The sequence below is a fragment of the Lagenorhynchus albirostris genome, chromosome 1 (assembly GCF_949774975.1).
Source record: "Lagenorhynchus albirostris chromosome 1, mLagAlb1.1, whole genome shotgun sequence".
NCBI classification, from domain to species: Eukaryota; Metazoa; Chordata; class Mammalia; order Artiodactyla; family Delphinidae; genus Lagenorhynchus; species Lagenorhynchus albirostris.
This window is the reverse complement of record NC_083095.1, coordinates 159,504,723-159,530,494: the sequence shown is the minus strand read 5'-3', so window position 1 is coordinate 159,530,494 and position 25,772 is coordinate 159,504,723. Positions and strand designations below refer to the sequence as shown.

Here is a 25,772-nt window from a genome sequence, read left to right as displayed (position 1 = left end):
TCTTCGTACATACTAAGCATTATGCTAACTGCTTTTATATATGGAACCTCATTATTCATCATGACAACAATATTGTCAGTTTCACAGATGAGGAAAATGAGTCTCAGAAAGGCCATTATTTGTAGACACGCTGCAGTTAAGAGGCAGAGCCAGGAGTTCCTGCCAGGGCTGCTTTCCCCAAAGGCACGCTCTTTGTGACACAGCACAGTGCCCTTCCTTGCTGCCATTGTGTGCATGGCTGAGAATAAGAGGAGGGCATGTTGAACCTATCAGTTAGAATTAGGTTTGGCTGTATATGGCAGAAAACCCTAAAGTGACAGTGGGTTACTTGGAAAAGAAGTCTGGGAGTAGTGTTAGAAGTCTGTGGCTGCCGTGGAAGCCCCACAGTCATCAGGGACAAGTCTTGTTTCATCTGCCACATGGTCCAACATGGCATCTCAAGCTTTTGCTGTCAACTCTGCATTCCAGGCACCAGGAGGAAAAAGAGGGTGGTGTGGGAAAAAGAGCACCCCTTGTGTCGTCAACTCCATTTGTTAGAGCTTGGGCACGAGGCCGTATGTGGCTGCCAAGGAAGCTGAGAAATACAGTCTTACAGTGGGATTCATGGCCTCCTGAATAAAGTCCTAGTTCTGCCACTAAGAAGGAAGGGGAGAATGGATGTTTAGGTGGGCCCCCAGCAGCCTGTACCATGCTCAGCCAGAGGCAGGTTGTGACTCGGTTGGTGGTCGTGGGCTGACCCGAGGCTGGAGGAGCCTGGCAGGTCCACATCACAGAGGGTGTTGTATGTCATACCTAAGGGGTTCAACTTTGTTCTGTTGGTGCTGGGGAGTTGTTGAAGGACTTCAGTCAGGGGAGTAACATGACCAGTTCTGTGTTTCGGAAAGATTGCTCTGCCAGCTGGGGGGATGAAGGCCAAAGGAGTGAGGCATCAGATGGAATCTGATGGAATAGAATAGATGAGAAATGATGACCACCTGATTGAAGAGGAGGGGTACATACAGGTACCGGCAGGATGTAGAGCCTGCTGGCCTTGGTGACTTACTGTCTGAGGATATTGAGGGACAGTCTGGCTTTGCCATCTGCGTGTGAGGCTATTAACTGAGGCAGGGGGAATGCAGGAGGGAGAGCAGGTTTGGTGGGGTTCAGGTAGCAGAGAATGAATCCCAGTTGAGGTTTCTCTGGGGCCTCAGGGAGTTTCTGGGAGATAGCTAGTTGGATGTATAGATCTGGAGGTTAGGAAACAGGAGATACTGATTCAGGAGTCATCAGAGTATGGTTATGGGGTGAATCCTGAGATTACAGACAGGAGCCTGGTAGCTAGAAGATGAGGCTATGACAAATAGGGCCAGACTAATATTAATTCCTCATTCTAGATGAGGTTTCTAGGTCACATTTTGATTTTGAAATTATTTCTTAGACTAGGATAATTGTAAAAGTGGAGAGAAACTGTAAATATAAATTTGGGAAGGGTTAGTTGAAAGGAGAAAACAGCAATCCTTACGTATATGGAAATGAGTATGAATTATGGGCTAGAATTAAGAGACTATAGTTAAAGGTAGTTTTTTTTTGGTACCTCTGCTTTTACTGTAGAAAGGGAAGGATAAAATGATAGAGGCATCAGGACTTCCCTGGTGGTGCAGTGGTTGGGAATCCGCCTGCCAATGCAGGAGACACGGGTTCGAGCCCTGGTCCGGGAAGATCCCACATGTCGCGGAGCAACTAAGCTCGTGCGCCACAACTACTGAGCCTGCGCTCTAGAGCCCGAGAGCCACAACTACTGAAGCCCAAGTTCTCTAGGACCTGTGTGCCGCAACTACTGAAGCCCGTGTGCTCTAGGGCCCGTGCTCTGCAACAAGAGAAGCCACCACAGTGAGAAGCCTGCCCACCGCAACAAAGAGTAGCCCCTGCTCGCCACAACTAGAGAAAGCCCGTGTGCAGCAACAAAGACCCAACAGAGCCAAAAAAAAGAGTGGGGTTTTGGTCTCAGATGGAGCTGGGTTTGTTTACTGGTCCTGTTGTGTGCTAGCCAAATGGACATGAGTAAACCCCCTCTTTCTAAGTCTCTGTTCCTTCATTTGAAAATGGGTATCTGTTTCACTGCATTGTTATGAAGACGAAATAAAATTTGTATAAAGCTTTTAGTACAATGCCTAGTACATAGTTAGTGCTTGATGATGAGGAGGATCACTACTCTTTTACATGAAATAGCAATTTCAGTCCTGATTGTAAGGATCACTGGGGGTGGTATGCGCCCGGAGTGCTCTGGGGACCCAGGACAGGGTTCTCTTTGCCCGGAAGTGTTTGGGAAGAGAAGTACTATCTGAGCCGAGTCTTTAAGTGTGAATGGTAGTTTGTTATGAGGTTTTATTGGGAGGAAATATATCCTTTTTAATAAGTTTCTCAAAAAGTGCATTGCCACAGGAAACCTGACTAGTATATTGAAAGTATACTCTATGTATAAATAGATTGAAAAAGTTGGTTAACAATTTCTGAAGAAATTCATTTGGGTCATCTTATGAGCCCTACTGCTTGAATTTTTTCAACCTTAGAAATATCTTAGTTTTGATTTATCAATGTTTCTGGTTTTGTTTTGAAGAGTTAATCAAAAGAGTAATCCTCAATTTTATTTTAATTTCCTCCTTCAGAAAATTAACAGTGGTTAATATGTGTTCATTATGGAAAATGTCAAAATATGTAATAAGCTTTTGTATGTTTTTTTATTGAAGTATAGTTGATTTACAATATTATATTAGTTTCAGGTATACAGCATTGTGAATCAGTATTTTTACAGATTATACTCTATGAAACGTTATTACAAGATAATGTCTATAATCCCCTGTGTTATATAAAATATTCTGTTGCTTATCTATTTTATACGTAGTAGTTTGTATGTCTTAATCCCATACCCCTAATTTGCCCCTCCCCCCTTTCCATTCCCCTTCGGTAACTACAAGTTTGTTCTCTATATCTGGAATCTGTTTCTGTTTTGCACATACATTCATTTGTATTATCTTTTGGATCCCACGTATGAGTGACATCATATAATATGTGTCTTTCTCTGACTTATTTCACTAAGCATAATGTTCTCTAGGTCCATCCACGTTGCTGCAAATGGCAGAATTTCATTCCTTTTTATGGCTGAGTAATATTCCATTATATATATATATATATATATATATATAAATACACACACACACACACACACACACCACATCTTCTTTATCCATTCATCTGTTGATGGGCACTTGGGTTGCTTCCATATCTTGGCTATTGTAAATGTGCTGCTATGAGTATTGGTGTGCGTGTATCTTTTCAAATTAGTGTTTTCATTTTTTCTGGATCTATACCCAGGAGTGGAGCTGGATTGTATGGTAGCTCTATTTTTAGTTTTTCGAGAAACCTCCATACTGTTTTCCCTAGTGGCTGTACCAATTTACATTCCCACCAACAGTGTACAAAGGTTCTCTTTTCTCTATATGTTCTTTAACCCTTCCTAATTTGTCTTTAATAAAGTGCTTTTTTGGCCCCATTTCTTTTGGAGAATTTATCTTTTTTTTTTTGTATTCATCATTTTCTTTCTGGTTGGTAACAATTATTTATATATTAAATTTAATCATTAGTCTGTAATGTATGCTGCAAATATTTTTATCCATTTTATTATTTTCTTTTTAATTTTGTATATGTTTTTATTTTGGGGGGGATACAGATATTTTAAAATTTTATTAGTGAAATCTGTCAGTCTTTTCCTTTACTATCTTTACCTTTGGCTTCTTTTTAGGGAATCTTTATTCTTGAGAATCTGTAAATTTTCATTTTATCCTATTATTCCATGTTTTTTAATATTAAAGTATTAATCCTTTTTGAATGTGCATTAACGTATAGAGAAGGAACCTAACTTTTTATTAAAAAAATAGCCAGGGGCTTCCCTGGTGGCGCAGTGGTTGGGAGTCCGCCTGCCGATGCAGGGGATACGGGTTCGTGCCCTGGTCCGGGGGGATCCCGCGTGCCGTGGAGCGGCTGGGCCCGTGAGCCATGGCCGCTGAGCCTGTGCTTCCGGAGCCTGTGCTTCGCAACGGGAGAGGCCACAGCGGTGGGAGGGCCGCGTACCGTGAAAAAACAAAAACAAAAACAAAAGCAAAAAAATAGCCAGGTGTCCTAACACCATTTAGTGAATAATATACCCCTTTCTTGCTGGTATGAAATGGCACCATTTTCATGTATAAATTCTTGTATATGTTTGGGTCTGTTTTTGGACATTTTAGTTCTTTACCAGTGATCTGTTTGCTTATTCTGGCACTAGTGCTATGGTGTTTTGATTAACATAGCTGTATAAGGGTTGTTTAATGTATTTTAATACCTGGTAGAATAAGTCCTAATTATTCTTATTTTTAAAAAACTGAGCTGACTATTCTTAACATTCATTTTTGAGATTAACTTTAAAATTATTTTGTCAGTTTCTCCCCTCAGATCCTCTAGAGACCTTGGTTGGAATTGTGTCAGATTTTTAGATTAGTTTGGAGAAAATGGATTTCTTTACATTAGCCTTCTCCTGGAATATGGCATGCTTCCCTAATCAAGACTTTTTCTTTGCTCCTTTATAGATGTTTTTGCTTTTAATCATGTTGTTTCTGCACATTTCTTCATAAGTGTATTCCTAATCAATTAATGTTGTTGTGAATGGAATTTTTTCCATTATATATATTTTTTATTTTAGTTATTTATTTATTTTTTTGCGGTGTGCGGGCCTCTCACTGGTGTGGCCTCTCCCACAGGCTCCGGACACGCAGGCTCAGCGGCCATGGCTCATGGACCCAGCCGCTCTGCGGCATGTGGGATCTTCCCAGACCAGGGCACGAACCCGTGTCCCCTGCATTGGCAGGTGGACTCTCAACCACTGCGCCACCAGGGAAGCCATATTTTTTTTAATTTTTGAATTTTATTTTATTTATTTTTTTATACAGCAGGTTCTTATTAGTCATCAATTGTATACACATCAATGTATACACGTCAATACCAATCACTCAATTCATCACACCACCACCACCACCCCCCCGCCGCTTTCCCCCATTGGTGTCCATATGAATGTTCTCTACATCTGTGCTCAATTTCTGCCCTGCAAACCAGTTCATCTGTACTATTTTTCTACGTTCCACATATATGCGTTAATATACGATATTTGCTTTTCTCTTTCTGACTTACTTCACTCTGTATGACAGTCTCTAGATCCATCCACGTCTCTACAAATGACCCAATTTCGTTCCTTTTTATGGCTGCGTAATATTCCATTGTATATATGTACCACATCTTCTTTATCCATTCATCTGTCAATGGGCATTTAGGTTGCTTCCATGCCCTGGCTATTGTAAATAGTGCTGCAGTGAACATTGGGGTGCATGTGTCTTTTTGAATTATGGTTTTCTCTGGGTATATGCCCAGGAGTGGGATTGCTGGGTCATATGGTAATTCTATTTTTAGTTTTTTAAGGAACCTCCATACTGTTCTCCATAGTGCCTGTATCAATTTACATTCCCACCAGAAGTGCAAGAGGGTTCCCTTTTCTCCACACGCTCTCCAGCATTTGTTGTTTATAGATTTGATGATGCCCATTCTAACTGGTGTGAAGTGATACCTCATTGTAGTTTTGATTTCCAGTTCTCTAATAATTAGTGATGTTGATCAGCTTTTCATGTGCTTCTTGGCCATCTGTATGTTTTCTGTGGAGAAATGTCTATATAGATCTTCTGCCCATTTTTGGATTGGGTTGTTTTTCTTTTTAATATTGAGCTGCATGAGCTGTTTATATATTTTGGAGCTTAATCTTTTGTCCGTTGATTCGTTTGCAAATATTTTCTCCCATTCTGAGGGTTGTCTTTTCGTCTTGTTTATGGTTTCCTTTGCTGTGCAAAAGCTCTGAAGTTTCACTAGGTCCCATTTGTTTATTTTTGTTTTTATTTCCATTACTCTAGGAGGTGGATCAAAAAGGTTCTTGCTGTGATTTATGTCAAAGAGTGTTCTTCCTATGTTTTCCTCTAAGAGTTTTAGAGTGTCTGGTTTTACATTTAGGTCTTTAATCCATTTTTGAATTTATTTTTGTGTATCGTGTTAGGAAGTGTTCTGATTTCATTCTTTTACATGTAGCTGTCCAGTTTTCCCAGCACCACGTATTGAAGAGACTGTCTTTTCTCCATTGTATATCCTAGCCTCCTTTGTCGTAGATTAGTTGACCAGAGGTGCGTGGGTTTATCTCTGGGCTTTCTATCTTGTTCCATTGATCTATGTTTCTGTTTTTGTGCCAGTACCATATTGTCTTGATTACTGTAGCTTTGTAGTATAGTCTGAAGTCAGGGAGTCCGATTCCTCCAGCTCCGTTTTTTTCCCTAAAGACTGCTTTGGCTATTCAGTGTATTTTGTGTCTCCGACAAATTTTAGGATTTTTTGTTCTAGTTCTGTAAAAAATGCCATTGGTAATTTGATAGGGATTGCATTGAATCTGTAGATTGCTTTGGGTAGTAGAGTCATTTTCACAATGTTGATTCTTCCAATCCAAGAGCATGGTATATCTCTCCATCTGTTGGTATCATCTTTAATTTCTTTCATCAGTGTCTTATAGTTTTCTGCATACAGGTCTTTTGTCTCCCTAGGTAGGTTTATTCCTAGGTATTTTATTCTTTTTGTTGCAATGGTAAATGGGAGTGTTTCCTTAATTTCTCTTTCAGATTTTTCATCATTAGTGTATAGGAATGCAAGAGATTTCTGTGCATTAATTTTGTATCCTGCAACTTTACCAAATTCATTGATTAGCCCTAGTAGTTTTCTGGTGGCATCTTTAGGATTCTCTATGTATAGTATCATGTCCTCTGCAAACAGTGACAGTTTTACTTCTTCTTTTCCAATTTGGATTCCTTTTATTTCTTTTTCTTCTCTGATTGCCATGGCTAGGACTTCCAAAACTATGTTGAATAATAGTGGTGAGAGTGGACATCCTTGTCTTGTTCCTGATCTTAGAGGAAATGCTTTCGGCTTTTCACTGTTGAGAATGATGTTTGCTTTGGCTTTGTCGTATATGGCCTTTATTATGTTGAGGTAGGTTCCTTCTATGCCCACTTTCTGGAGAGTTTTTATCATAAATGGGTGTTGAATTTTGTCAAAAGCGTTTTCTGCATCTATTGAGATGATCATATGGTTTTTATTCTTCAATTTGTTAATATGGTGTATCACATTGCTTTGCATATTTTGAAGAATCCTTGCATCCCTGGGATAAATCCCACTTGATCATGGTGTATGATCCTTTTAATGTGTTGTTGGATTCTGTTTGCTAGTATTTTCTTGAGAATTTTTGCATCTATATTTATCAGTGATATTGGTCTGTAATTTTCTTTTTTTGTAGTATCTTTGTCTGGTTTTGGTATCAGGGTGATGGTGGCCTCACAGAATGAGTTTGGGAGTGTTTCTTCCTCTGCAACTTTTTGGAACAGTTTGAGAAGGATGGTTTTAGCTCTTCTCTAAATGTATGATAGAATTCACCTGTGAAGCCATCTGGTCCTGGACTTTTGTTTGCTGGAAGATTTTTAATCACAGTTTCAATTTCATTACTTGTGACTAGTCTGTTCATATTTTCTATTTCTTCCTGGTTCAGTCTTGGAAGGTTATACCTTTCTAAGAATTTGTCCATTTTATTGGCATAGAGTTGCTTGTAGTAGTCTCTTGGGATGCTTTGTATTTCTGCGGTGTCTGTTGTAACTTCTCCTTTTTCATTTCTAATTTTATTGATTTGCGTCCTCTCCCTCTTTTTCTTGATGAGTCTGGCTAATGGTTTATCAATTTTGTTTATCTTCTCAAAGAACCAGCTTTTAGTTTTATTTATCTTTGCTATTGTTTTCTTTGTTTCTATATCATTTATTTCTGCTCTGATCTTTATGATTTCTTTCCTTCTACTAACTTTGGGATTTGTTTGTTCTTCTTTCTCTAGTTCCTTTAGGTGTAAGGTTAGATTGTTGATTAGAGATTTTTCTTGTTTCTTGAGGTAGACTTGTATAGCTATAAACTTCCCTCTTAGAACTGCTTTTGCTGCATCCCATAGGTTTTGGATCATCATGTTTTCATTGTCATTTGTCTCTAGGTATTTTTTGATTTCCTCTTTGATTTCTTCAGTGATCTCTTGGTTATTTAGTAATGTATTGTTTATCCTCCATGTGTTTGTGTTTTTTACGGTTTTTCCCCCTGTACTGTAATTGATTTCTAATTTCATAGCATTGTGGTCAGAAAAGATGCCTGATATGATTTCAGTTTTCTTAAATTTACTGAGGCTTGACTTGTCACCCAAGATGTGATCTATCCTGGAGAATGTTCCATGCGCACTTGAGAAGAAAGTGTAATCTGCTGGTTTTGGATGGAATGTCCTGTAAATATCAATTACATCTGTCTGGTCTGTTGTGTCATTTAAAGCTTGTGTTTCCTTATTTATTTTCATTTTGGATGATCTGTCCATTGGTGTAAGTGAGGTGTTAAAGTCCCCCACTATTATTGTGTTACTATCGATTTTGTCTTTTATAGCTGTTAGTAGTTGCCTTATGTATTGAAGTGCTCCTATGTTGGGTGGATATATATTTATAATTGTTATATCTTCTTCTTGGATTGATCCCTTGATCATTTTGTAGTGTCCTTCCTTGACTCTTGTAACATTCTTTATTTTAAAGTCTATTTTACCTGATATGAGTATTGCTATTCCAGCTTTCTTTTGATTTCCATTTGCATGGAATATTTTTTTCCATCCCCTCACTTTCAGTGTGTATGTGTCCCTAGGTCTGAAGTGGGTCTCTTGTAGACAGCATATATATGGGTCTTGTTTTTGTTTCCATTCAGCAAGCCTGTGTCTTTTGGTTGGAGCATTTAATCCATTCACGTTTAAGGTAATTATCAATATGTATGTTCCTATGACCATTTTCTTAATTGTTTTGGGTTTGTTTTTGTAGGTCCTTTTCTTCTCTTGCGTTTCCCACTTAGAGGAGTTCCTTTAGCATTCGTTGTAGAGCTGGTTTGGTGGTGCTGAATTCTCTTAGCCTTTGCTTGTCTGTCAAGCTTTTGATTTCTCCATCGAATCTGAATGAGATCCTTGCCAGATAGAGTAATCTTGGTTGTACGTTCTTCTCTTTCATCACTTTAAGTATATCATACCACTCCCTTCTGGCTTGTAGAGTTTCTGCTGAGAAATCAGCTGTTAACCTTATGGGAGTTTGCTTGTATGTTATTTGTCATTTTTCCCTTGCTGCTTTCAATAATTTTTCTTTGTCTTTAATTTTTGCTGATTTGATTACTGTGTGTCTCGGTGTGTTTCTCCTTGGGCTTATCCTGTATGGGACACTCTGCACTTTCTGGACTTGCGTGGCTATTTCCTTTCCCATGTTAGGAAACTTTTCTACTATAATCTCTTCAAATATTTCCTTGGTCCTTTCTCTCTCTCTTCTCCTTCTGGGACCCCTATAATATGAATGTTATTGCATTTGATGTTGTCCCAGAGGTCTCTTAGGCCGTCTTCATTTCTTTTCATTCTTTTTTCTTTATTCTGTTCTGCAGCAATGAATTCCACCATTCTGTCTTCCTGGTCACTTATCTGTTCTCCTGCCTCAGTTATTCTGCTATTGATTCCTTCTTGTGTAGTTTTCATTTCAGTTATGGTATTGTTCATCTCTCTTTGTTTGTTCTTTAATTCTTCTAGGTCTTTGTTAAACATTTCTTGCATCTTCTCGATCTTTGCCTCCATTTTTCCGAGGTCCTGGATCATCTTCACTATGAATTTTCTGAATTCTTTTTCTGGAAGGTTGCCTATCTCCACTTCATTTAGCTGTTTTTCTGGGGTTTTATCTTGTTCCTTCATCTGGTACATAGCCCTCTGCCTTTTCATTTTGTCTATCTTTCTGTGAATGTGGTTTTTGTTCCACAGGCTGCAGAATTGTAGTTCGTCTTGCTTCTGCTCTCTGCCCTCTGGTGGATGAGGCTATCTAAGAGGCTTGTGCAAGTTCCCTGATGGGAGGGACTGGTGGTCTGTAGAGCTGACTGTTGCTCTGGTGGGCGGAGCTCAGTAAAACTTCAATCTGTTTGACTACTGATGGGTGGGGCTGGTTTCCATCCCTGTTGGTTGTTTGGCCTGAGGCAACCCAACCCTGGAGCCTAACCAGGCTCTTTGGTGGGGCTAATGGTGGACTCTGGGAGGGCTCACACCAAGGAGTACTTCCCAGAACTTCTGCTGCCAGTGTCCTTGTCCCCACGGTGAGCCACAGCCACCCCCCACCTCTGCAGGAGATCCTCCAACACTAGCAGGTAGGTCTGGTTTAGTCTCTTATGGGGTCAATGCTCCTTTCCCTGGGTCCTGGTGTGCACAGACTACTTTGTGTGTGCCCTTGAAGAGTGGAGTCTCTGTTTCCCCTAGTCCTGTCGAAGTCCTGCAATCAAATCCCACTAGCCTTCAGTGTCTGTTTCTCTAGGAATTCCTCCTCCCATTGCCGGATCCCCAGGTTGGGAAGCCCGACGTGGGGCTCAGAACCTTCACTCCAGTGGGTGGACTTCTCTGGTATAAGTGTTCTCCAGTCTGTGAGTCACCCACCCAGCAGTTATGGGATATGATTTTCCTGTGATTGTGCCCCTCCTACCGTCTCACTGTGGCTTCTCTTTTGTCTTTGGATGTGGGGTATCTTTTTTGGTGAGTTCCAGTGTCTTCCTGTTGATGATTGTCCAGCAGCTAGTTGTGATTCTGGTGTTCTTGCAAGAGGGAGTGAGAGCGCGTCCTTTTACTCCGCCATCTTGGTTCAGGGCCCCCCATGATGAAACTTTTTAAAAAGACCTTTTGGGAAGTCTGAGTTCTTCTGCCAGCACTCAGTAGGTGTTCTGCAGGGGTTGTTCCACATGTAGATGTATTTCTGATGTATTTGTGGGGAGGAAGGTGATCTCCACGTCTTACTGTTCCGCCAACTTGAAGCTCCTCCTTCATTATATTTTCAAGTTGGTTATTTTTGTCATAAAAGAAGGCTTAGGAACATAGGCTCAAATTTCCAAATGGTTCTATTTGAACCAGACTTCTGGTTCCAGAAGTCTCTGAAGTAATTTTAAAGTTATTTCCTTCAAAATTTTAAGTTCTATAAAATGAAATTTTAGAAAACTTAATTTCATAAGAAACTTGCATCTTTGATAACATGTTTTCAAAGTGAGGTATCTAAGACTAGGTTTTTAAAGGCTGCTATGTTTTGGATGGGCTGAGTAGTTTCACCAATTTCCAGCAGATGTCAGTGTTTTATAAATTTATTAGTCTGAGGTGGAGGTTTTGTCTCCAGTCTCCCACATTTATATATTCTTTAGTCATTTAATTAGCATACTGGGGATTATTTGAACTGGAAGAGATTTTGGAGATCATCTAAGTCTGTCCTTTGATTTTGCAGAAGAAAGAACAGGTGTAGTAGATGGGAAATGACCTGTCCAAGGTCACACAGTCACACAGAGTGAGGCTGAAACTCAGGTGTTCCTGTTTCTGAAACACCCTCTCTCTGAAAGACTGGTAAAAGATAGTCACCAAAACCACAGAGAAGAAAATGTGTAGAGTCCAGTATAGAAGCTGTATTTGGGAGAAAGGGAAGCAGATGCTCTTCCATTTGTTTGGATAGGTAAATATTAAAAAATTTTTATGAACAAGATGTTAGATTCTTAGATTATAATAATAATTGGGTGAAATGAACAGAAAACAGTTGGCTTTTGTTACCTGAATGTAGAATTATTGGATGTGAAAGTGACCTTTGATAGAATGTCCTGTTCTTCATACTGTAGATATAACATCAGAACTTGTATACGGCCAATGGAACAACTCCCTGCCCACTCTCTGCACAGCCTATTTGGTTATGTTTAAGAGAAATGATATAAATCATTCAGTACCCCCTGTGTCAGAAAGTATTATCCAAGAATCTATAATCTTTTCCAGTAAATACAGCAAGTAATAGAAAAATTTTTTTTATTCTGTCTTATGAGAATTCAGGGTAAAGAAACCAGGGTAACACTTAAGGGCAGCTTTAGACAAAGTTATGAAGTAGGCAAAGTGACAGTTTCAGAGAAATAGCCTTCCTTTAATCAGCTGACTCTTCCCTATCAATATCTGCTTATAGAAAAAATATAGGCCATTTAATCTTCATCACAGAGGTGGAAGCTTCCAGGGTACATATGCTAAGTACCTACCCCTCTGACATCAGCGCTCACCTGATTTTGGAGGAGTGAGAGCCCGTGTGGATTGGTGTGAAGGTGAAGGAAGTACCCATGGACTGAATCTTAAAGATGGGGTGGGACTTCCACAAAGTACAGAGACTCGAAACATGGGACAAGCCTGTGAAGGCTAGAAAGTGAATCTATCAGGACACCTGGTGAAAAGGTGATTATGTTTAGAGTTTAAGGTCAATGAAACGAAGGTAAGATTGAGGGTAGATTTGGGCTGGTTTGGCTTTAGACTTTTTTTAAAAAATTTTATTGGAGTATAGTTGATTTACAATGTTGTGTTAGTTTCAGGTGTACAGCAAAGTGATTCAGTTATACGTATACATAAATTCATTATTTTTTAGATTCTTTTCTCATATAGGGTATCGCAGAATATTGAGTAGAGTTTCCTGTGCCATACAGTAGGTCTTTGTTGATTATCTGTCAGATATAGTAGTGTGTGTGTTCATTCCAAGCTTCTGATTTATCCCTTCCCCTCCAACGTTTCCCCTGTGGTAACCATAAGTGTGTTTTTGATATCTGTAAGTCTGTTTCTGTTTTGTAAATAAATTCATTTGTATCATTTTAAAAAATTAGATATCACATATGAGAGATAATCATATGATATTTGTCTTTCTCTCTCTGACTTACTTCACTTAGTATGATAATCTCTAGGTCTATCCATGTTGCTGCAGATGGCATTATTTCATTCTTTTTCATGGCTGAGTAATATTCCATTGTATGTAAGTACCACATCTTCTTTATGCATTCATCTGTCAATGGACACTTAGGTTGCTTCCATGTCTTGGCTAGTGTAAATAGTGCTGCATTGAACATTGGGTGCATTTATCTCTTCGGATTATGGTTTTCTCCGGATACATGCCCAGGAGTGGGATTGCTGGATCATATGGTAGTTCTATTTTTAGTTTTTTAAGGGACCTCCATACTGTTCTCCATAGTGGTTGTATCATGGTTTTAGACTTTCTGAGGTGGAAGTCACGGTATGTGATGCTTTCCTAAAGGTTTATTGTTTTGAAATAATGAGTTGAAAAAAATAGTACAGAGAGGTCCTAAGTAGCCTTCACCCATTTTCCCTTGATAATAATCTCTTACACAAGTGTAGTACAAGGTCGAAAATGGGACATTGACTTTGTACCATCTACCAACCTTATTCAGGTTTCAACATCTACTCATTTATATGTATGTGTGTGCATATTTCTATGCAGTTTTGTCACATGTATAGATTTGTGTAACCACTACAACTATCAAAATACAGAACAGTTTCTTGACTACAAAGGAACGTATTTGTCTTACCCTTTCTAAAGATTTTTAAAAGCTTCGAAGGAAATCCAATTTTCTATGGCTAGGGAGGGCTAGAACTGTGGTGTCCAGAGTCCTGGGTCTTGTTTGCAGCCCAGAGATCTGGCTGACAAGGGCCCTCTCAGGAGTCCCTTCTGACATATCGTTGGTAGTGTGTAGGAAGAGCGGGCAGTTTTGTAATAAATTTTATAAGGAACGAAACCGCTTAACTAGGAATATTCTATGTCGAGTTTTTTTAAGTGGCAGAAAAGATCTATTTGCTTTCTCCCCTGTCTGTAATCTTGAAGATACTGCCTGCTTGTTCTCCATGATTTCCCCACCTGCCAGTGGAGTTCTGATTTTCCTGAAGACTCAGCCTGGTTCTCTGAAGCCGCTGATCTTTCCTTTGTTTTCCTCTTAACCATCTTTAAGTGTATAAGTTCAGTAGTGTTAAGTATATTCACATTGTTGTAAAACAGATCTCCAGAACCTTTTCATCTTGCAAAACTGAAACTGTGTCCATTAAACAATCCCCCTTTCCCCCTCCCACCTGCCCCTGGTAACCCCCGTTCTACTTTCTGTTTCTGTGAATTTGACTATTTTAGATACCTCATATAAGTGGAATCATTTAGCATTTGCTTTTTTGTGACTGGCTTAATTTATTTATTGATTGTGTCACACAGATATACAGGGAATTGTCCTTAAAATTCTCAGAATCACTAAACTTTGAATCTAAAGAGATCTGGGAAATTGAAGGTTTCCGTCTATCCATTTTACAGATGAGAAAAATCAGACAACCAGACGTTGCCTGAGGTTAGTGAAAAATCGTAGGAAGTTCTATAATTTCTTCTCAGTTTTGTTGAACTTTTTAAGGTCCATCTGATTATGAACAACTTTGAAAGTATCCCAAACTCAGAGCCAAAGTAAACATATAGAAAATGCCATTTGGATAAAGCTACTGCTGCTGTTGATCTATTTTCTGCAAAGCATTTTTGCATATCTGCAATAAAGACAGTTTAATTCTTTTTTTCCAGTAAGATTTATTTGGTCGATATCTGCGAAGATAGGATAAGCTGAAATATAGTTTTGTTTTGTTTTCTTTTCTTTTTTAACCTATGGTAGATGCTCCAAATAAGGGCTTTGCAAACTTTTTCTGTAAAGGGCCAGATAGTAAATATTTGGGGCTTTATGTGCCAAACAATGTCTGTTGCAACCATTCAGCTCTGCTTTTTTAGTGTGAAAGCAGAGCATGGCTGTGTTCCATTGAAACTTTATTTACAAAAGTAGGCAGCAGGCCAGATTTGGCCCATAGGTCATAGTTTTCCAGCCCCTATAGTAAAGTATTGGGACCTTCACTGTCACTTTTTTGGTCTTTAGCGTCTAACTTGCTCTCTCATATAGGAGACAGTTGTAGTTGTTTATGGTGATGGTGATGATTTAGAAAATAATGTGTATCAAATTGTCATTTCCTATTGACATAATTTTAGAGTTATTTCCTATATATCTTGCTAGCCTTATGATAGAATAAAAAGCACTTAAGGAAATAACTAACTTTTTTTTTTTTTTTGCGGTACGCGGGCCTCTCACTGTTGTGGCCTCTCCCGTTGCGGAGCACAGGCTCCGGACGCGCAGGCTCAGTGGCCATGGCTCACGGGCCCGGCCGCTCCGCGGCATGTGGGATCCTTGCGGACCGGGGCACGAACCCGTGTCCCCTGCATCGGCAGGCGGACTCTCAACCACTGCGCCACCAGGGAAGCCCCATAACTAACTTTAAAAAAAATAAATACATTTCTTTATTTTTGGCTGCATTGGGTCTTTGTTGCTGCGTGAGGGCTTTCGCTGGTTGCGGTGAACGGGGGCTACTCTTCGTTGCGGAGCGTGGACTTTTCTTTGTGGTGGCTTCTCTTGTTGCGGAGCATGGGCTGTAGGCGCATGGGCTTCAGTAGTTGCAGCATGTGGGCTCAGTAGTTGTGGCAGATGAACTCTAGAGCGCAGGCTCAGTAGTTGTGGCACACAGGCTTAGTTGCTCCGCAGCATGTGGGATCTTCCCGGACCAGGGCTGGAACCCGTGTCCCCTGCATTGGCAGGCAGATTCCTAACCACTGCGCCACCAGGGAAGTCCCAACAGCTTCTTTTCAAAGGATCTCTGTAAAGGGAAAGGCCATTTGTAACAGGCGGGATCCTTTCCATGACATCTATTTCAGAGACTTCGTGTTTCAGAGAGTCCACGTGGCCCCCTGCTTTGCTCAGGGCTCGGGCACTCACTTGTGGATATCTCTGGCCTGCACACAGTTGGCAATAGAGAGTCTACCCACCATTACAGGTGGTTTGGGCTAATTGGAAATCTACGTACCGTAACTGTTGGAGTATTAGTGCTGGGACTGTTTTGATTATTCAACAAGAGCTAACTTTCAGAGTTCACAGAAAGAGAATAAGTATTATTCATACCCTAAGTATAATAACAGCTAACACTTATTGAACATTTACTAGAGCTTTTACATACCTGCCTTTATTTATTTAGTCACTCTATCAAAGTAGGTAGTAGCATTATTTCCGTCTTAAAGAGAAGAAACTGAGAATTAAGAGAGAGTAAGTAACTTGATTAATGTTTCTTAGCTAGTAAGTGGTAGTTAGGGGATTCAAACCCAGGCAGTCTCTCTAGAAGCCGGCACACTCAATTGCTGTGCTATATAACCTCCAAGGCTCTTGTCCTTGAAACACTAGAGGGCTCATGTTTTAAAAGGTTTTAGCAGAATTTGGTTATATAGGCACATGGTAAAAAATACAAACTGTCCAAAGGATAGAGTGAAAGTGTAAAGTGTCCTTCCCACCCAAGTAAGTCGTCCTGTTCCCTGATTCCTTTCTCCAGAGCCAACCACTATTACTGTTTTTTTTTTCGGATCCTTCCTGAGATATTCTTATAGGGGTTTACCAATATTTATTATAGGTAAAAGAGTGATCGGTCTTTATAATCCATCTTAGCTCAAATTCTGTCCTGTTGTCCTCGATATTTTTCAGGGCTCTCTGGGTTAGGAGGAGGAGGAGGATGTTTTTGGTAAGATACTCAGCAGCTAAGTCACCAAATACTATTCATGTTTCTTATTTCTTTGCTCTCAGCTTTACCTAGAAGAATCTAAATTACTATCATCTCCTACTTCCTTCATTTAAACACATAGTCAGTGTTTGCAGGGTTTACAAGCTTGAACTTGGAAACACTTAGATTTTAAATATAAGACACACAGAGATTGTCTTACATGCTGAATACCTCATTAGCTGATTAGTGGAGTGACCTGTCATACCTGGGGACCCTAGGGGAACGGATGCCTCACATGGTGTTGGGTGCTTGTCCCAGTGCTCTTGTGACAAATACAGTCCCTGTATTTTGACATGAATGTTAGTTAGGACCTGTGCTAAAAGAAAGGATCTTATAATAACAACACAGAAATATCAATCATATGATAATCGTGTCTTTAATAGATGGTTTTTACTATAGTGTGTTTGATTCTATATGGAGATTCCCAAGTGGGCAGAATACATTGTGACCAAACATAGCAGAAAGAGTGGAGGTGCATTTACAATGAGATTTTTAAAAATAGCTGTCTGCATTAGGTGATTTCATTGAATACTCTTTAAGAGCATTATGGATTTGCAGGGAAAGACATTTTTTAAAAACCCAATTTTTATATATAATCAGAACTTGAGTATATTTTATGACTATGAGCACATAAATGGTTTTGTTTACTAGCTTGTTTGCTCTCCACTGTTTTACTATGAAGAGTGTGTTGACTTAAAACCAAACGCACAATGTGAGAGTTGCAAGTTAGGTTGTATTTGGGGCAAAATGAGGACTGCAGCCCAGGAGGCAGCATCTCAGATAGCTCTTAGAAACTGCTCCGAGGGGGCGAGGGAGGAGCCAGGATATGTAGGAATTTTTCAACAAAGGGCAGGTAGTCGGGAATGTCAAAAGATTATTGTTAAACAAAGAAAACCAGATATCTCAAGTTAAGAAAATTAGCGCTTTTCTATGTATGGGAAGATGCAAGAGTCTGGGCTCACTGAAATCATTCCTTTGATGTGCACCTCAGCTATCTGGGGGCTGTATCCTGTATTTTCACATCCCGAGTTTCCTCAGGGCTCACCGCAGGGAGTGGCTGCAGTCTGATGGCTGCTAGATGGCTTGTATTCTTTTCAGCCCTGGCTCAACAGCTCACGCTGGAGGGCTGCAATCATTGGTGACTGTGACATCCTTTGTTTATTGATATGGCAGGAAATATTCCATTTATAAATTTTCCATTTATCAAGTGATTCAAGGGGGTCGTGCTTCAATCTGTTCTTTCCGAGGCAGGCATTAATGAATTCAAAGCATATGGTATTGATTTTTGAGAGTTCTACCATAAGAGCTATTAAGAATTATTGATTCTGTATTTTATTTTAGGGTTTCAGCTTCTTCATGTTTGAGCAGCCTGTTTAATGGAAGCGCCCGTGTCTCTACATGGCCTAAGGAGTATGCATGCAGCAATTGATTAAGTTGACATTTGGTATTAATAGCTTAGAGACTCTTTACAGCATAGTATGCTTATCCATTTTAGGTGAAGGCAATTTTAACTGATGTTTCATAGCTAATAAGTGGTAGTGCTGGGATTCAGACCCAGGTAGGCTGTCTCCAAGTGTGCACACGCCACCCCTCTGCTCCACTGTCTCTAAGGCGCTTGCCCTGGTCATGTTTCCTCTGTGCCTTTGCCTAAGGCCACTTGTACTTTTGGCAGTAGGAGCACTGTGTGCTGTCAAATCGTGATCCACCTGGGCAGCCGGCCCTCAGCTTCATTTCTTATAAGCTGAATGCCTTTAAGGAGCAATTTGACCTCTCTGAGCACTGTGTATGTTTCTTCACCTGTGAAGTTTCAGGGGAGAGTAGTAATCCTTGCCCTCCTGCCTCACCAGGTAGATGTACTGAGCAGCTGATTTAATTCATCCTTCTATCCCTGGGGCATAGAATAGTGTCTGACAAATTGTAGACTTAACAAGTGTTAGCTTCTCTGCTTTCTTCTCCTCTTCCAGAAGCTGGATTTTGGATGAGAGTTAGATGCTGCATAGGATGGTCTGAACAGGTAACTTCTTTTTTTTTTTTCATGCAAGGATATTTTATTGAAGTGCTCTCTTTTTGCATTTTTGCATTAAGCTCAATTAGTATTTTTATAGATTATTGCTCCTGCTCTGCCTTCATATAATCTATTTGTTCTTTTTTTTAACATCTTTATTGGAGTATAATTGCTTTACAGTGTTGTGTCAGTTTCTGCTGTACAACAAAGTGAATCAGCTATATGTATACATATATCCCCATATCCCCTCCCTCTTGCACCTCCCTCCTGCCCTCCCTATCCCACCCCTCTAGGTCGTCCCAGAGCATCAAGCTGATCTCCCTGTGCTATGCAGCAGCTTCCCACTAACTATCTGTTTTACATTTGGTAGTGTATATATGTCAGTGCTATTCTCTCACTTCGTCCCAGCTTCCCCTTCCCCTCCTGTGTCCTCAAGTCCGTCCTCTACGTCTGCATCTTTACTCTTGCCCTGCCACTAGGTTCATCAGTACCATTTTTTAAGATTCCATATACATGCATTAGCGTATGGTATTTGTTTTTCTCTTTCTGACTTACTTCACTCTGTATGACAGACTTCAGGTCCATCTACCTCACTACAAGTAACTCAGTTTCATTTCTTTTCATGGTTGAGTAATATTCCATTGTATATATGTGCCACATCTTCCTTATCCATTCATCTGTCGATGGACATTTAGGTTGCTTCCACGTCCTGGCTATTGTAAATAGTGCTGCAGTGAACATTGTGGTACACGTATCTTTTTGAATTATGCTTTTCTCAGGGTATATGCCCAGTAGTGGGATTGGTAACTTATTATTTTTTAATAAATTTACTTATTTTATTTATTTTTTGGTGCACTGGGTCTTCGTTGCTACACGCAGGCTTTCTCTAGTTGCGGTGAGTGGGGGCTACTCTTTTTTGTGGTGCGTGGTCTTCTCATTGCGGTGGCTTCTCTTGTTGCGGAGCATGAGCTCTAGGTGCATGGGCTTCAGTAGTTGCAGCACATGGGCTCAGTAGTTGTGGCTCTCGGGCTCTAGAGCGCAGGCTCAGTAGTTGTGGCGTACGGGCTTAGTTGCTCCACAACATGTGGGATCATCCCGGACCAGGGCTTGAACCCGTGTCCCCTGCACTGGCAGGTGGATTCTTAACCACTGTGCCACCAGGGAATCCCTGGGATTGGTAACTTCTTGAATATAGTCAGGGAACTAAGATAAATACGGTCACAAGACATCTCATTCTGTCTTTTACTTTCATTCTTCCTTTCATAGTAAATATAACTGAGCTCAGCATCTCTCTGGGGAAGCACAACAATTCTGCTCCCAGAGGTAGGGGAAAGGATTCGTCCTACTTAATGGACCATGGGCACCTCGCAGTGTAGGATAAGAGCTGGTCACACTGAACTGCATGGGCAGGGAGGACTAGATGGAAGTTTCACTGAGGTTTGTTAGGACTGTTGTGATTAGACAAATTAATAAAAAGATTAGAAGGATCTTACAGGCATGGAAAATAGCGTCACAAGAGCAAAAGCGGGAAGTTGGGGGGTGGGCTTGTGGGATAACGAGTCCATCCATTTAACTAGGATCTCCCAAGTATAACTGAACGGGAGGTACTGTTGGAGAGGTGACTGGGGTGAGAGTGTAGTGGGCTCCGCATACCCAGTTTGATGTTATCTTTAAGAGATCGTTAGTGACTAAAAGTTCTGGGGCATGGAGAGTCATGATGAAGGCCACGTTTTAGGATGGATTGGGACCGGCAGTGCCTGGAGGTGGGGTGAGTAGTTGGACTTCTGGGAGAAATGGCACCTTCACAAGTGGAGCTGAGGACTCTGGCAACAGTGCAGAGAGGTGCCTGGAGAAGGAGTCCCTGAGTCATGAAGGTCCTGAGGAGGACTTTGTGGGAGACATGGCCATGACACCCGACTTAGAAAGAAGAGAGAGGAGAAAGAAATAGAAGGCTCTGCACAGGACATGTTGAAAGTAGGGTTAGGAAGCTCTGTTTAACTGCTGGGCTCTCACACTGACTGTTTTCAGCCTTCTCTTTAGTATTAGGGCAAAGATAGTCCACTGGCTGAGCTGATTATATTCTTCTGCAGAACCCAGGATGGGGAGTCTGAATTCAGAGCATCCTAAGAGGTGTCTGTGGCCCAGCTGCTGCCTCCTTGGCCAGAGTTAAAAAGAATGTTTTGTGAAGGTGAACTGAATCCTCAGTGCCAGCACAGACTTCCAGTCTCAAGAATAAATAAAGGCCTTTGTAGAATCCTCTTTCCTCATTTTTTTTTGGTCAGTGAAGATTCTGCAGCTCAGCATCTGTCCCCATCTCCCCACTTAAAGTATCCTTGCCCTGCTGATTCCCTTGTTGCTGAATCTAATGATATTGTCTTGTCCTCACCTTACTCCCTGGTTGGGGAGCTAAGATCCCACATGCCTCATGGCCAAAAAACCAAAAAAAACATAAAGCAGAAGCAGTATTGTAACAAATTCAATAAAGACTTTAAAATGGTCCACATAAAAGAAAATCATTAAAATATATATATATATATATATATACACACACACACTCATCTTTCAGGTTGGCCTAGAATTCTATTAAAATTCAAGCATGGAGGATGACTTGGAAAAAATTATGGTCCTCAAGGAAATTTTCGATCTGGTAGGGCAGCCAGAGACATATACAAACAGCTGTAGTACAAGGTAGACTTCCGGGAGAGCTATAATCGGAGTACAGAGAGGAGCAGGAATAGAGGGGGCAGCATTAATTCTAACGCGAAGGATTTGAGAACATTATTTTCTTAGCTTTCTGTTTCCTTCCTTCATTCTCGTCTGCCAACTGCCCACAAGTGAATGCTCTGGAGTTCTACCTTCTTTTTCTCGTGTGTTGACTCTGATGGAAATTTTCCTGGCTGTCCTTTTGTTACCTTTGCCTTAAAAAAAATTATGGTAAATAACACATAACATGAGATTCACCCTCTTAACAGATTTTAAAATATATGGTACAGGCTTGTTAATGTTGTACAGTAGATTTAACTCTTCATTTACTTCTTCCCCCAGCCCCTGGCAACCACCATTTTACTTTCTGCTTCTATGAGTTTGGCTCCTTTCGATACCTTCTGTAAGTGGAATCATGCAGTATTTGTCCTTCTGCAACTGGCTTAGTTTGCTTCACCTAATGTCCTCAAGGTACTTCTACGTTGTAGCGTATGACAGATTTTCCTTTTTTTTCATGGTTGAATAATATTGCATTGTATGTACCACATTTTGTCTATCCAGTTATCTGTTGATGGACATTTAGGTTATTAACAACTCTTGGCTATTGTGAATAATGCTGTAGTGAACATGGGAGTACAAGGATCTCTTCAGTACCCTGACTTCAGTTCTTTTGGGTAAATACTCAGAGACGTGATTGCTGGATCATATGGGAGATCTATTTTTAGTTTTTTGAGGAATCTCCATACTGTTTTCTACGGCAGCTGCATCTTTTTATATTCCCAGCAACAATGCACAAATGTTCCAATTTCTCCACATCCTCACCAACATTTATTGTTTTCTGTTTTTTAAATATATGGCTGTCTTAACAGGTGTGAGGTGATGTCTCATGGAGGTGTTAACTTGCATTTCTCTGATGATTTAATGATGTTGAGCATCTTTTCATATACTTTTTGGTCACTTTTTGGTCTTCTTTGCATAAATGTCTATTCAAGTCTTTCATCCATTTTTTTAATTGGGTTACTTGTTTTTGGGTTGTAGGGGTCTCTTTGCCTTTAACTCCTAAATCTTTTTGCCCCTATCTGACGAACTCCACGTGCCTCTCCTACTCCTCAGCCTGGTCCTTCTGCCCTATTCCCTCCTCATCACTCTGCTCCTGCCATTCTTCCCTTGGTTTCTTTTTTTTTTTTTTTTTTTTTGCGGTACGCGGGCCTCTCACTGTTGTGGCCTCTCCCGTTGCGGAGCACAGGCTCCGGACGCGCCGGCTCAGCGGCCATGGCTCACGGGCCCAGCCGCTCCGTGGCATGTGGGATCTTCCCGGACCGGGGCACGAACCCGTGTCCCCTATTTGGCAGGCGGACTCTCAACCACTGCGCCACCAGGGAAGCCTCTTCCCTTGGTTTCTGAAATACACTCAGATCCAACTCTGGCACATTCTTAAAAACCTAGGTCAAGTCAAAGTTGCCCATGGATCCTTCCCTGACCACCCAGCCATGTCGCTGTCCCTCTGCTGAAGTCTCTAGGACTTCTTGTCCCTAACGCTTTTTGGGCAATTGGCAGGCACTGCTGCCTTACGTTGGAATGGATGTTACGCGTGTGCATTTTTTATGTTAACTGAACTCCGTCTCCTGAAGGGCAGGGATGTATCTGTGTATCCCCCAGAGGACTTTACAAAGCACCTTTGCCACACTGTAAAGACGCAAGAAACCTAGGAAAAGCTGTGTGCGTGTGTGTTCTGGGTATAATGACGGAGCTGAACTTTAAGCCCAAGAGTGCTCTGGCAACAGCAGGAGGACTTGGAGGAAGCAAAGTCAAGTGCACAAGCCACCATTATTCCCAAGAGAGATGAGCAGGGCAGAGACAGGGAGGAAAGATGAAAGTCAGAGACCAGGGCCTCTTAGCAAGTTGGGATTGGAGTAGGCGAGCAGGTTTCCATGAGAAGGTCAGGACTGTAATCTGAGGCGTGTTCTGCCAGGTTTTTGCAGGCAAGGGATTACAGGTGTGTGCTGGGAGCCAGAGAGAAGCTGAGTTCACCTCACGGCTCTGCAGGGAGTCGTAACAGCTGCTACAGTGGGGGCCAGCCTAGCTGGCAGTCTGAATACCTCTACTCTGAACACCCTGTTCCAGAGAATTCATGGCTTCCAACCCTGGTATGTCCTTGCCAGCAATGCTGTATGAGTGGTTAGCCCTTGCTAAGCTGTAGGTCACCCAGAAGCCCCCAGGACAGCCCTCAAAAGGCCAAGGCTCAGTACAGGAAGGCTACAGACAGACTGCTGCGTTGCGTAAGCGATGTGCCTCTTGAGTAGTGCTGGTGCGTCATGCTCCCTGCAAGGGGCTGGAGGACCATTCCCTGGACCTCACAAAATCCATGGACATCCTCGTGACCTTTATAGCATTCATCACACCTTTCACTGTGGTCAGCTTTTTATAACTTTCAAGACCCTGCCTTGTACCTTGAGCCCCAGCAGCCAGCTCTGCCCTGATGATGCCATGGCCAGTTCTGGTCCCTGTGTTCCCTGGGAGAGTTCCAGCCGGAGGACCAATTATGGGTCCCCATCTTGTACCTTTGGAATGTTCCTGAGTGGGTCGAAGGTTGCTCTCACATGAATCCAGGGAAGCAGGACAACCTGGCCTTCCCTCTCCAGTAAGAGGGGAAATGAAGAGGGTAAGCTTGGTCCTCTTAACAGCTAACCCTCCTTCTGCTCATCGACTTTGAGAATAGCTCCATCCTTTCTGGCTTCTTTCTGACCCTCTCCCACTCCTTCAGTTGTCAGTGTCCTGGGACAGTATGTAGGGTCAGCTGTATGCTTAAAGAAAGAAAATTAGAGAAAAAGGAATTCTTAGGCCCTATCCCTGGAGATTCTCTTTAACTAGGTGTGGACGGGGCCTGGGAATCTGGCATTTCTGTACAGGTATACATGAAAGAACGGCTAGGACATGGATGACGGACTTACTAGTTGCTGAGTAATTTTTACGTCTTTCTTTGTCCAACTCTTTACTGTTAGGATTTTTCTAGAGTGATCATGTATTTCTTTAAAAATCAGAGAAAATGATGTCATTAAAAAACAAAAACCAGATCTGGAAGCGATCAGTCTTTCCCAGACACCATTAACCTTCATAACTTTATTCCTCATTTCCGCAGGGGGACTTGATCTCATCTTCATGCCGGGTCTTGGGTTTGACAAACACGGCAACCGTTTGGGGCGGGGCAAGGGCTACTACGATGCCTACCTGAAGCGCTGTCTGCAGTCCCAGGATGTGAGGCCCTACACCCTGGCCTTGGCTTTCAAAGAGCAGATTTGCCTTCAGGTCCCCGTGGATGAAAATGACATGAAGGTAGATGAAGTGCTTTATGAAGACTCCTCAGCATCTTAAATCCTGATGACCACAGCCAAATAATCAAGGTTTTGTGCCAGAGAAAAGCCAAACGTGTATTTTCCCTTGTCAGAAATTAGTGGAAATTGCACAATAATGTGAATATGGGCTGTAGTGTTTTCAGTGTAATTGTTAGATACCGAACATGAAACCATTTTAAAAAATCAATAGCAGTGTGTGTAATAGAACATTAATTAAAACGGAGGCTATCACCATATGATTTTCAGCTTAACTTTCTGGTATTAATGTCCCAGGTTGATCTTTCTGTTTTATAGTTTAAGTTAAATATTTATGAGGCACTATGCTCCAACTCAGAGCGTGAGGGGAAAATAAGCTCATCTGTAGTGGACACTTTCATTAAGTCCTGTCATGGGCCTGGGTCAGTCTGGCTCGCATATGGAGATTCAGCAATTATTAAATGATTTATTGGTGTTTGCTTTGTGTACAAAGTTCTCCAAGAATATTATACCCTTTCATCATGGCTTCACTTACTCAACCTGAAATTTTATGTCTGACAGTTTGTAGCTTTTGATGGTTAAAGGACTGAAACCTTTTCTGATTTAAATATTTTAATTTCGGCCGATTTGTTTCCATCTCTGCTGTTATGTGTGTCAGTCACTTACGAGTTTAAGATCTGATATCCTGTAAGTTAGAAATTATTTCTGTTTATGGGTGGTATCTGCTTTGGAAATGAAATTTGGGCTGAAGGTTGGCAGATGCCATCACAGCCAGGGAAAGGGAATTTTGTGGGAGGAAGATTTGCTTATAACCAGAGACCCAGGGAGCTTCCTGGGTCCTGCTCTCTCACTCACACCCCACATCCTACCTCTCACCAGGTCCTGTTGATTCTGCTTCTGGAAACCCTCTTATATCTGTTCCCTTCTCTCCTCGCCCTGTCGTGCCTTTTGTCCAGTCTCTCAGCATCTCTAAGCTGAACTGGGCAAGAGCCTCAGCCGTGGCTTCCTTGCCTTCAGTCTGGTCCTCTTCATTTTATTTCTCAAACTACAGTCAAAGTGATCTTATCAAACATGAACCTGATCATGAAGGACCCCTACTTGTCTCTTTCTAGCCTCT

The 25,772-nt window shown here is 41.3% G+C and overlaps 1 protein-coding gene across 4 annotated transcripts in view; it reads left to right on the top strand.

The window, feature by feature from the left end:
* Positions 1-25,508, top strand: part of MTHFS (methenyltetrahydrofolate synthetase) — a 51,980-nt gene extending 26,472 nt beyond the window's left edge. For 3 of the 4 annotated variants that reach the window (XM_060157202.1, XM_060157224.1, XM_060157221.1), the window contains exon 3: positions 24,466-25,508. In XM_060157202.1, coding sequence (XP_060013185.1) covers positions 24,466-24,698 — 233 coding nt within the window. In that variant the 3' untranslated portion in view covers positions 24,699-25,508. Of the gene's footprint in view, positions 1-18,582; positions 18,633-24,465 lie in introns of all 4 variants that reach the window. The other variant, XM_060157212.1, reaches the window with a different exon arrangement.
* The last annotated feature ends 264 nt before the right edge of the window (positions 25,509-25,772 follow it).